Source organism: Bos indicus, chromosome 11 (assembly GCF_029378745.1).
Source record: "Bos indicus isolate NIAB-ARS_2022 breed Sahiwal x Tharparkar chromosome 11, NIAB-ARS_B.indTharparkar_mat_pri_1.0, whole genome shotgun sequence".
NCBI lineage: Eukaryota > Metazoa > Chordata > Mammalia > Artiodactyla > Bovidae > Bos > Bos indicus.
Genome location: NC_091770.1, coordinates 2,068,519 through 2,081,198, shown reverse-complemented (window position 1 = coordinate 2,081,198; position 12,680 = coordinate 2,068,519). Strand labels below are relative to the sequence as shown.

General features: G+C 55.7%; 1 protein-coding gene across 3 annotated transcripts in view; it reads right to left on the bottom strand.

Annotated features, from left to right (window-relative positions):
• Nucleotides 1-9,543: 9,543 nt before the first annotated feature.
• The window catches only part of KCNIP3 (potassium voltage-gated channel interacting protein 3), a 95,791-nt gene continuing 92,654 nt past the window's right edge, over nucleotides 9,544-12,680 (bottom strand). For all 3 annotated transcript variants that reach the window (XM_070798199.1, XM_019969648.2, XM_070798200.1), the window contains 2 exons: nucleotides 12,203-12,265; nucleotides 9,544-11,637 (listed from right to left, as the gene is read on the bottom strand). In XM_070798199.1, coding sequence (XP_070654300.1) covers nucleotides 11,590-11,637; nucleotides 12,203-12,265 — 111 coding nt within the window. In that variant the 3' untranslated portion in view covers nucleotides 9,544-11,589. The remainder of the gene's footprint in view (nucleotides 11,638-12,202; nucleotides 12,266-12,680) is intronic.

Here is a 12,680-nt window from a genome sequence, read left to right as displayed (position 1 = left end):
GAGCGAGTGCTCTAATAAAGGAAGACAGAGGGGAGCAGTAGAGAGTTTTGTTGTTCCTGTTTAGTTGCTAAGTCCTGCCTGACTTCTTGCGGCCCCGTGGACGGAGCCCTGGCTCCTCTGTCCGTGTGATTTCCCAGGCAAGAATACTGGAGTGAATTGCCATTTCCTTCTCCAGGGGATCTTCCTGACCCAGCAATCAAACCCGAGTCTCCTGCATTTCGGGCAGATTCTTTACCGCTGAGCCATCAGGGAAGGCCCAGATAACGTTGTAAGTACCTTTTAGATCACTGCTTTTTCATTAGCCTCCTACAGAAACCTTTCAATGAGGCTATTTTGGAATTTTGAAGGTTTTTTGGGCTTCTGAATACCAGTTGTAAAAGGTGCCAAAAGAAAAGGTACAATAGTTTAAGATGAGAGCTCTCTAAAAAACTGTACCAATTTAGATATTTCTCCACTTCAAAGGATCCAAGGAGCTAGCCCTAAAATATTTGTCCTTGCAACCTGCTCCAGTATTCTTGCCTAGGAAATCCCAGGGACAGAGGAGTCTGGTGGGCCGCTGTCCATGGGGTCACAGAGTCGGACACACACAAAACCTAATTTTAGAAAAATGAAAAACGCTTACCACTGCTGTTTCCAGTAGACCCTGCAGGCACAGATCCAGAAGACTGCTGGCTTTAACTGTGAACTCAAAACTGTTTTGGGGCGCCCAAAACAATTGGCAATTTTAGGGCCCAGTTTCCTGTAGTTTCCAATTAAGTTCTTGCAAGCATATATAAACCCAGCGACCATCCCAGAGGTGGTGGTTTACACAGGAGCTGTCTGCCCTTTGAGGCACAATTTCCCAGTATGAATTCTGTGGCCTAATTCGGATGAGAGTTATGATCCGAACAACTTTCTGAGGGCAGTTCCTGTGCTGCTTCTGAGCCTAGCTCCCCAAGGAGTTACCCTTCAGCTCGACTCTTTCCCATGGCATGCCATGGCCTATTGTTGCCAGAGCTGCTCCAGGTCTTTGCTCAGACCCGCCAACCCCTGCCTTTAGCAGGAGTTCATGTAAATATTTGGGAAAATATTTATTTATGTGGCTGTACCGGGTCTTGGTTGCGGCATGTAGGATCTCCTTTCCTGACCAGATATTAAACCCAGGCCCCCTACATTGGAGGCTCAGAGCCTTAGCCACCAGACCACCAGAGAAGTCCCTAAAGTAAATCTTTAAAGGATCCAGAGAGAAGAAAGGAAGATAGATACAAACAAACAAAAACCCAGATGGAACCAGCTGCAACCAAAATGGTGATGAATCCGACCTCCAGCAGACCTCGAGTCTCATTATATGCTGATTTTGTGCTGTGCTGTGCTGTGCTGTGCTTAGTCGCTCAGTCATGTCCGAATCTTTGGGACTGCGTGGACTGTAGCCCACCAGGCCCCTCTGTCCGTGGGATGGATTCTCTTGGCAAGAATACTGGAGTGGATTGCCATGCCCTCCTCCAGGGGATCCTCCCAACCCAGGGATTGAACCCAGGTCTCCCACATTGCAGGCAGATTCTTCACCATCTGAGCCACCAGGGAAGCCCAAGAATACTGGAGTGGGTAGCCTATCCCTTCCCCAGGGGATCTTCCCGACCCAGGAATTGAACCAGGGTCTCCTGCATTGCAGGCAGATTCTTTACCAGCTGAGCTACCAGGGAAGCCCATGTGTTGATTTTACTACATGTTAAGTGATACACCTGCTGGTGGCCGAGACCTGACATTAAGGATCAAAAAAGGATAAAACGTGTTTCCCACTCCCTCGGGAAAACCGCCTCTTCCTGGTGTAGACTAATGCATACACCTCCCCATCGTACGCCTCATTCCTCCTCCCTTTGTTTTTACTTTTTAAAATCAAATCCCGAGAAGTTATCAGTGAGCTCGTTCCCGTTTCTGCAGTCACTGGCCATCGCATGCAGCTTGTGCTGTGTAAATCTCCACTATGTGTATGTGCTCGGTTGTGTCAGACTCTTTTCGACCCCACGGACTGTAGCTGCCAGGCTCCATGGAATTTTCCAGGCAAGAATACTGGAGTGGGTTGCCATTTCCTATTCCAGGGGATCTTCCCAACCCAGGGATCAAAACTGTGTCTTCTGTATTGCAGGTGGATTCTTTACCACTGAGCCACTTGGGAAGCCCAGATCTTAGCTTAGATTTCGTTATTCATCTACTTAAACCCTAAGGGGAAAAGAACCCTCCCCCACAGCTCCTTGCAGAAGCAGAGAGCCTTGGCTGGGCTAGGGTGTGGGCAGAGCCCCTGTGGCTTACTTCAGTGACACCGGGACAGCCTAAAACTATCGTGGCTGCTCAGAACGCTAGGTTACCAGCCCTTCTCTCCTCCCTGGACGAGCAGCATTTACTTAACGATTGTACTGCTGCTAAGTCACTTCAGTCGTGTCCGACTCTGTGCGACCCCACAGACGGCAGCCCATCAGGCTCCCCCGTCCCTGGGATCCTCCAGGCAAGAACGCTGGAGTGAGTTGCCATTTCCTTCTCCAATGCATAAAAGTCAAAAGTGAAAGTGAAGTTGCTCAGTCGTGTCTGACTCTTAGCGACCCCATGGACTGCAGCCCACCAGGCTCCTCCGTCCATAGGATTTTCCAGGCAAGAGTACTGGAGTGGGGTGCCATTGCCGTCTCCGAATGATTGTACTGGGTCTCCCTCATTCTTCAGAGTTGAATAATTCAGCTTCTCGTTTCACTAGCAAAAGTTTTGTTCAGACGTTTTATCAACTCATTTTTTTTGTGATTTAAGTCAGTTTTAACAAAAATCCAGCCACCGGTGTTTCCTTGGGCATCTTACCCAAACACCCTAGGTCCTGCTGAAGAAATGTACTGGTGTCCCTTGAGACTCCAAGTCTTGAGTGAGGCAGCTCAAAATGTTCAGGATTCTCACTCAAACAGTGAAATCCATATATCAGGAGAACTCTCGGGAACACCTGAAGAGTACCGAGAAGCTGGTGGGGATCTCTGGGCTGTGCTGGTTCCCTTCTGGGTGGACTCCAGGGGGCCCTCTGGATGGCCAATATCCTGCTGGTTATACCACGCATGTCAATGAAAACATTCCTCAGCCCAGCCAAGAAAGAAAATGGAAAGTTTTATTCAGGCCAAATGGAGAATTATAACCTGAGAACAGCTCCTCAGAAAGTTCTGAGAACCATTCCACTCATTACAAGGCAGGGCACAGTTATGCAAGTTTTTTGAGTCAGAGGGCTGGACATTAAATGATATATTATTGACAGTTTACACCGTCCAGACCTAAGTGTCACTCTGGCCCCTTACAAGATCAAAAATTCATGCTTTCAAACTGTGGTGTTGGAGAAGACTCTTGAGAGGCCCTTGGACTGCAAGGAGATCCAACCAGTCCATCCTAAAGGAAATCAGTCCTGAATATTCATTGGAAAAACTGATGCTTTGGCTGCCTGATGCGAAGAACTGACTCATTGGAAAGGCCCCTGATGCTGGGAAAGATTGAGGGCAGGAAAAGAAGGGGGCAATGGAGGATGAGATGGGATGGCATCACCGACTCAAGTGACATGAGTCTGAGCGAGATCTGGGAGATGGTGAAGAACATGGAAGCCTGGTACGCTGCAGTCCATCGGGTCACAAAGAGTGGGGACATGAGTTAGCAGCTAAACAACAGCAAGATCAGGAAGGAATATTATCTTTTGAGAAGTTGTCTTGGGGTTAGGGAAGTGTGGCTCAGCCTGGCTGAGATGCCCTAGGCTGCCGGCCAGCTGAAGTGTTTCAAAGAGACTTTGACCCTGGTGCCGGGAGAGCTGGCCCCTGACCCTGCAGGCTCGGGGCCTGAGACCTGCCACCCCGCCCACCCGGGCTCTCTGCCATGGCCTCCTTCCCTGTGCCGCTGGGCGCAGCGGTTTTACTGGCTGATCCCCACTCCCCCCCTGTGCCTCCCGCAGTGCCAGTGCTGGGCGGGGCTCCAGGCCTAAACGCTTGCAAGGTGGCCGGCAGCCTGGCGGGGGAGACAGGGCTGGGCATGTTGGCTCCAGGGCCCACTGGAGTTTTGGAAGCACCTTCACCACCCGCAGCTGAGCCTGACATGAGGGGCTGTAGCAGTGGAGAACTTTTCAGCTGAAAGTGCCTGTCAGCCCACTTTTTTTTTTTAACTGGCTTTGTGGGGAGGCTGGAGCTCTTACGAGTGAAGGGTCTAGAGACTGAGGGGGGCACTTGCTTAAGGTGCAGTTTGCTTTTGAGCTCAAGGGCTGACCCGTCCCCCTAACCCTGCAATCTTCTCCTCTTCACCCCTCCCTTCCTCGCGCCTCCATTCCCGCAGCTCCTAACAGTGGCAAAATGGCCGCCACAGCCCTAGGGCTCACCTCCCGGCTTCGGTGAGGGAACAGTGTCTTTCCCAAGCATTCCCAGCAGCAGAGGTCTCCCTGGGGCCTTGTCAGCTTTCCCTGGGAAGGGGTGCCCCCACTCCTGCCCCAGAGTTGTGGGGGTAGCTAATGCACCAGCTGGCTTGGGCTGGCCTTGGAGGTCAGGTGAACTCCAAGACTGTACAGATAGAGAGCGGAGGGGTCCCCAGGCAAGACTGAGGGGCGTGGCCAGGAGAAGAGGGCGTGTCTGCGGAGGCTGAAGACTGATGTCCAATCGGCTGGTCTTCATTGCCCCCAGACACCCACGTCAGCAGGAGGGAAGTTCCCAAAGGCCTTTTCTTGCCAGGGGAACAGAGGGGTCATGTCGGGGAGGGATGGATGGGCAGACAAAGATCATGCATCCACAGGGGTTCAAGAGAGGTGAACCCTGTGCCCAGGACGAGGTGTAAGAGCAAAGGCAGGTAGGGCAGTGGCAGGTGAGTCAGAGGGAAGCTGGGCTTTCCTGCTGGAGGAACAGACAGAATAAAGAGTGAGACTTCCCGGGTGGTCCAGTGGCCAAGACGTCATGCTTCCAATGCTGGGGACATGGGTTCCATCTCTGGTCAGGGAATTAAGATCCTGCATGCCACACGGCTAGGCCAGAAAAAAAAAAAAAAAAGGCACATAGCAGTTGGCAAGGAGCCCAGTTCTAAGACGGGCAGCCCTTCCTAGTCAGGGCAGCTGTCAAGGGGACAGTTTTAGGTTGGATGGAGCCCTGACTGGTGTCATCACCACCCAAGAGAGGGCTGTGCTTGAGAGGCCCTGAATATCTTCTAGGGCCACACTGGGCCTTCCTGCCCGGCCCACTCCCCTTACACTGTCCCTCCTCTGGGACCTCTCAGCTCTGGTTTACCACTAAGTCATGTCCGGCTCTTGTGACCCGATGTGGACTATAGCCCGCGAGGCTCCTCTGTCCATGGGATTTCCCAGGCAAGAATACTGGAGTGGGTAGCCATTCCCTTCTCCAGGGATCTTCTGGACCCAGGGATCATACCCTTGTCTCCTGCACTGCAGGCAGATTTTTTACCCACTGAGCCACTCAAGAAGCACGGGCTAAGCTCTGGCCACAAGCTAAGCGGTTTCTCCCAGGCCCCCTCATCTTGGCCAGGATGACTTCCATTCTGGCCACAAGCACCACTCCTGATGCATCGGGCCCCACCTATACCCCACTCTCCTCTCCAGTTTCTGAACCCCGAAAAGCGCATCCTGCAGGCAGCTCGAGCCTGTACTTTCTCTGTGTACCCAGCGGCTTCTGACAAAGTCCTGTGCTCTGAGCTGACCACGTGACATCAGAGCTGGCTGGGCCTGCCGCTCCCCTCACCCAAAGGGCCAGGGCCCCCCTGTGAGTCGGCCGGAGGGCTGGCAGCTGTGTCCATGGCCTTGGGGGCTTGCCTAAGGTGGAAATTTGATGGGGGCAGTGAAAAGAACAGGGACCATGTTAGGATGACAAAACCTGGCTCAGGGAGGGCCTATATGAAGTCTCAGAGTCCTCCTGACTCAGTGGCATGGCTCTGGTCTGGACTGTGTTCATGAGGGAAGATGGACAGACGAAGGAATAAAGGTTTCCAAGCACTGTGAGCAGGTGGCCCGAATACCGCACTGATGAGTGCATGCTCAGTTGCTCAGTCATGTCCAACTCTTTGCAACCCCACCAGGCTCCTCTGTCCATGGGATTCTCCAGGCAGGAATACTGGAGTGGGTTGCCATTTCCTCCTCCAGGGGATCTTCCCGACCCAGGGATTGAACCTGTGTCTCCTGTGGCTCCTGCACTGCAGGTGTTTTTTCTTACTGCTGAGCCATCAGGGATGCCCCATTACTCTGTGGCAGGCTCCTCAACTTCTCGCCTGGAATCTGTTTCCTCTTGTTTTATTCGCAGGTCTATGGGAAGCCCCAGCGCCCTGCAGTCCTCTGCGGCGAGCTTGGTTCCCAGCCTACAGCTTCCCTCATGGCCCGAATCACTGCCTTGGGCGTTTCTGCCTTTGGTGACCCCACAGACTCGAGTTTCCTGAAGGCAGAGCCTGTGGCTTGTCCACTGTGGTCTCCTCACAACACGGCCCACACCCGGTGTGTGGATAGCATTGACTAGAGGGAGGATAATGCCTCCTTTTGTGTGGACCTGGGAACTTGGAACTTGGAAGGAGCAGGGAAGAAGGTCACAGGGACGTCCCTGCCTGGTGGACAGGAATCCCACCCGAACAGACACTTGGGGTCTTAGACAGCCCAGTATTTCTCCTGCAGTGCTGTCTCCTGCTCAGCCTTCTAGACTTCCCCTGGGAAGGGACTGAGTGCGCTCTTCAAGCTTCTTTTCAGGATTTTCAAAAGCCTTGGGACTTCCTTGGCTGGCCCAGTGGTTAAGACCCTGAATTTCCATTGCAGGAGGCATGGGTTTGATCCCTGTTGGAGAACTAAGATCCTTCATGCCGGGCAGCCAAAAAAAAAAGAGAGAGAGAGAAGGAGAGAAAAGGGGAGGGGGGGAGCCTAATAGATTAAGTCTAGCCTGACTAATCCAAATGTACACTGTGCTTTGGGTTGGAATGAAGTCAGCTCTGTGTGGTAACAGTTATGCAGTCTCATGAGAGTTATGTGTCCTAGTTAATAAAATAGGGCCGATAGTATGTCTTGCTCCCAGCACCCAGTGGAGAAAGGCTGGCATATGAAACTGTCTTCAGGATCTTAAAAGAAATGACAAGTAGCTTCCCTTCCAAGAAGCTTCCCAGGGGACCTGAGAGCAGGAAATCAGTGGAGGCAGGTGTGTGGTGCTGTCGCCCCCTGGTGGTAGATTGGAAGCATAGCACTTGGAACCAGAGGTGATGGACAGAAGCAGGGGAAGGGGGCCACAGAGGATGAGATGGTTGGAGGCATCACCAACTCAATGGACATGAGTTTGAGCAGCTCTGGGAGATAGTAAGAGACAGGGAAGCCTGGCATGCTGCAGTCCATGAGGTCGCAAAGAGTCAAACTCCACAGCGACTGAACAAATGGACAGAGAAGGACTTGGCTCAGTGGTAAAGAATCCGCTTGCCAATGCAGGAGACTTGGTTTCAATCGCCGGGTTGGGAAGATCACCAGGAGAAGGAAATGGCAACTCCCTCCAGTATTCTTGCCTGGAGAATCCCATGGACAAAGGAGCCTGGGGGGCTGCAATCCATGGGGTCCCAAAGAGTTGGACACGACTGAGCAAATAAACGCATTCACACACAAAACCACAGATGGAAGAGGAAGAGGAACCACAGATCTTCTAAATCACAGACTGGTCATTGCCCTGGAAAGTTGTGCTGCAGAGCTGGGTGGAGGAAGGGTATGGGTGCCTTACTCAATGCCTGTGGCCCTTTCCCCTCCCATTCTATAAAGGTTTGTGAGTCAAGCAGGGACATGGGATGCTAAGTGCTGGCTCAGGACCCTGGGCAGGTCAGCATGGCCACGCAGTGAGTGGTGGCAGGAGGGGGGGGACACTGATGGCTCTGTCTGCCTGCCCTTCCTTAGCTGGCTGACTCCTAAATGGGCCTTGGGGTTACCAGGGAAACTGAGGACCATCACAGATTCATTTGCAGCCCCTGGAAACTTCTGAAATGTCTGTACGTCCTCTGGTGGTTTATTGGTATGAGTCACTCTCTGATAGAAAGGGGAAAAAATGCATGAAAACTTCATTTTCATGAAAACTTTTTCGGTAGGACAAGAAGGAAGGATGCCCGTGTTTATAACTGTGTGTGTGCTCAGTTGTGTACAACTCTCTGCCACCCCAGGCTCCTCTGTCCATGGGATTCTCCAGGCATGAAGACTGGAGCGCAGGTTGCCATTTCCTTCTTCAGGGGATCTTCCCGACCCAGGGATTGAACCCGAGTGTCCTGTGGCTTCTGCACTGGAAGGTAAAGTCTTAACTGCTGGGCCACCAGGGAAGTTCCAGAGGATTGTTTTTCTGCTCATTTTACAGATAATGTAACTGAGGCTCAGCCAGGTAAACTGACAGGCTTAAGAGAGAATAGAAAGCCCCAGAATCAAAGCGTGGGCCCCGTGCTTTAGAGACGTGGGCCTTGGAGACACGGCACAGCTCGCTGAGCTCTGTGGGCGACCATGAAGTGGGCACCTCAGTGCTTACACCTGGCCTGCAGCCCCCTGCCTGGGTCCAAGCCGGGGCTCCACTCTTCAATGGCTGAGGGTTGTCTTAACAGCTTCCCCATCTGTGCCCAAAAGGCTGTGGCCAGGGCAGGTGCACTCAGTGCAGGGACCAGCCTGTGCAGCAGCAAGACAGCCCATCCTAGGCAGCAAGGTCAGGGCTCCCCTGCCTGGATGGTGTCCGGACCCTGGGAGTCCGGTAGCCTGCAGCCTTTGGTGTGTCTGGTGGTAGGACGGGGCTCCTACCAAATCGAGTCAGCCAAATTGGGTGACTCATGGAGGATGAGGTCTGTGTTCACAGTGGAGGTGACGTCACATGGCTTGGGGTCTGGCCCTTGAAGCGCTGCCAGACGCTCAGAACCTCCGTCCCTGAGTTGGGGCTTCCCTGGTGGCTCAGACAGTAAAGAATCTGCCTCCAATGCAGGAGACCTGGCTTTGATCCCTGGAGAAGGGCATGGCAACCCACTCCAGTGTTCTTGCCTGGAGAATCCCATGGACAGAGGAGTCTGGTGGGCCATAGTCCGTGGGGTTGCTGAGAGTTGGATACAACTGAGCGACTCACACTTGCATTTTTGACTTCTTCACTTCTCCTCCCCGAAGCTTCTCATTGCCCTTCTCCTGGCATAATCCGCACTGAGTTTAGATTTTTGAAACTAAAACCAAGAAAGGGAGATGTCTTCAGGCAAATTCTGGTTCTGCCCTGTGACCTGCACCCTCTAGCCAAGGGGATATGCAGAAATGACTTCTTGGAGCTGGAAGAAAAAAACTGTGAACGAAACACAACGGCACCTCAAGGAGTTACGCTACCCCACGGCTCTGTATATAGGCTGGAGGGCTGGAGCATCTCACAGAGGCTTCCGAACCGTGGGCCTTTCTTCCTGACTCTGCTTTCAGTGATCGTACGCTGGGATCTTGGACAATTCAGGGAATGTTAAACATTTACCAGCTCATCTCTGGGCAGCAGCCTTGGCTAACAGCAGCAGGGATGGGAGAGGCTGGACGAAGAGTCAGGATAAAGCCACCAAGAATCGCTCTCCTTTGTCAGGTTTATTTTATTAAAATATACAGGCCTGAATACTGGTGGGCGCTGAGAACAGGCACCACTCTCCTCGGCCGCGCCCAAGGGAGACACTTCTGCCATGCAGACATGCGGCCAGCCCGCGTCCCAGCATGGGAGGCAGACCCCTCCGGGGGCATGTGCAGCCCAAGGCCAAGGTGGGGAGGGCAGAGCGTGGTGGCCCTCTGCTTTGGCCTCAGGCCCTCAGAAGCAAAGCCTCGCCAGCGGGGAGGGCTGGGCTGAGGGCCGGGAGTCGGGGCTGAGAGAAGATCCCTGAGCCAGGGAACGCTGATGCCCTCCTCCCTGGGGAGGGGGAGGGGCCCCAGTCAGACTGGAGGTGGGGTGTCAGTGCAACTCCAAGGGGGTCGCCCATGTGTGGCGCCCAGGGGTCCCCGTGGCTGAGCCAGCCCATCTCCACGGCCTCGGCCGCCCGGTCCCCGCTCATCTTCAGGCCAGGTCCGGGCAGAGACCGGGGGCGGCAGCCGATGGAATGTATGACCGGGAATGTTCCTGGGACTGCCGTGCTGCCTGAGGCTGCGCCCCTCCCGGGCGGCCTGGGCCAGAGGGAGCAGCCCTGCTCCCGCTCCCGCCGGCTTCTGGTGACCTGCCCCTCGGCCCCGCGCCCCTTAGCGGCGCTGGGCTCCGGCCGACGTCTGCCTCTGTCCTCAGGGCAGTACCCGGCCAAGCAGAATCCCTGGGGTTTGTGCTTTTGAATGTTGGTGAGCTGGGCTGGGCTCGGAGAGTTGGGGGTGGGGTGGGGGGGGGCCTCAAGCCACCCCCCCCCACACACACACTGCTCAGAGGCACAGAACTGACTCCCCACAGAACCCTGGGGGCCTCCTGATGCGGGCTGGTGGGGCCCAAGCCTCAGCCCACCTGGAGGGCCTTGCCTTGGAAAGCAGACAGTCTCTGGCTCTCCTCATGGGCTGCAGCCTGAGCTTCTGGGGGCACTTGTGCTTTGCGCATGGGGTTGGGTGAGCCTGTGTGTGGAGGGGCGGCCACATGGCTCCAGGACCCTAACCACGAAGAGGGGAGCTCATCCAAGCTGGGGGCGGGGAGGCAAGGGAGATGGGGGCCAACAGGAGAGAGAAGCCCCTTCCCAGGCCTGCTTGGCCCCCCTGGGCTCCCTGGCTGCTAGGCCCTGAGCCCTGGGACCTCTTCTCAGGACCCCTGAATGACGACCTGGGTGGCTGAGGGCTGTGGGCAGCTCCTCCTGTTGTGCCCTCACTGAGCCAGCTGGAGCGAGGGAGGCGGCCTTGGCAGAGAGGTCCTGTCAGATTCCCACCAAGAACCCCAGTCCCCAGACTGGAAGCCCCCTTACTGGGTGGAGAACAGTGCCTGCTGGTGTGTCCCCACTGGGGCTCACACAAGCTCAGTGGACGGTGGGTGTCCTGACACCAGGGAAGCGTTTTCAGGAGCAGCAGGCTCTAAGTGCCACCTCTTTCCTGGTCCGAATTCCCTTGACCCTGCGCTGCCCCTCTGGGGTCCTGAGCTGAGGGCCATTCTGGAAGGGTCGTCGGTGGGCAGGGAGTGGCTGGGGGACAAGCAGGTCAGCACAGCCCCCGGGGCCTGACATGTGAGTGTAGTGGAAAAGAGGGGTGGCAGAAGGGAGGGGCGGGCAAGTGGGCTCACAGGGCTGGGGCCTTAGCTTTGCAGGCTGGACCCTCATCTGTAGATGACCCAGCAGCCAGCGGCCTGAAGATGCCTCTCTTTCAGCTGTCCACCCAAGAGGCCTGGGAGTGGAGTTCTGGGAGCTGTGTGGCACGTGTTCCCTGGACTCAGCTCCCAGCCAGACCCAGCCCCTCCCTCATCTCTGTCCCCCAACCTGCCAGCCCAGATGAAGGGTGTGTGTGTGTGTGGGGGGGGTGTTTGTGTGTGTGTGTGGAGCAAACTATTCACTTTGTGCAAATATATTAGAAAAAAGTTTCTCATGGAGGTTGCTCCCGGCAGGACTGAGGTTTCTTTGGGGGCAGAGGTGGCGACAGCCACTCAGGGATCCCCCCACCTTCCCCATGCACAAGTCCTAGATGACGTTCTCGAACAGCTGCATGGAGCTCATGATGTTCTCATCCTGCGTGGAGAGAGAGGACCAGAGGCCTGGTCAGCCCTGGGCGGCGCCCATCTCCAGCCTCACCGTGCTCAAAGTCTCATTAGGGACCTGTGACCCTCCGAGGACTCTGCCCATCTCATTGGATGAAGGAGGAGCCAGTGATGTAGAGCCTGTGTCCAGCTCCAGGGTCTGATGGCCAGTCCGTCTGGGAGATGTTAACCCACTGATAGACAACTGCCACCCACCCAGATGCAGCCAGGGCAGCTGAGGGGAGGGAGGCGGGTGGAGGCCCAGCGTCCTGTCCCCTGAAAGTGCTCTGCAGAGGACGGTTAGCCACAATGCCAGGGGGGGCACTCCAGGCTCCTTCCCACTGCGTGACCCGGTCCTCAGGGCTCCGTGTCTGTCCCCTCTGACGGGGGCCACTGAGGGGGCTGCGGGTCGTGGCCTGGCTAGGCTGTGGGTGGGCAGGAGCGGGCAGGGCAGGAGTGAGCACTGGTGAAACAGTGCAAGTGGACGTCGGAGTCTGCGCTGAGGAGGGGACTGGCTGGGCCGGGACGCAGGGGTTCCGAGCCTTGATGCTGCCTACCTTCTGACAGGTCTCCAGGAACTCGTCGATGGTCACCACCCCATCCTGATTCCGGTCCATTTTCTGCAACTCAAGCCATGCCCTCAGTGAGGCTGTGTCCCGCTGGGGCTGCCCCCTGCCCTAGGCCTGAGGAATGGCGCTGGGCGGGCGTGTGCCCTCCACCCCAACCCGTCCCCTTGGCCCCCTCCCTGGGATGCAGGCCACACAAAGTGCCCTTTCAAGCCGCCTCCACCACACCACCAACCACTCTGGTATCTCCCCAGCCCGCCCCCAACCTCAGCCACCTCCCGGCAGGCACCCCCATGCTCACGGACCCCCCTCATCTCCCTGACAGACAGCTGGGAGGGTGGAGTGGCTGAGGGCCCTCAGGAGCGGGAGATGGAGCCTCGGTCCCCCTAGGCCCCACGGACACAGAGCAGTGACCTCAACACCCTCCCCTCGGAGAGAAGCCCCTGGTGGAGATGGGGTGGCAGGGGGT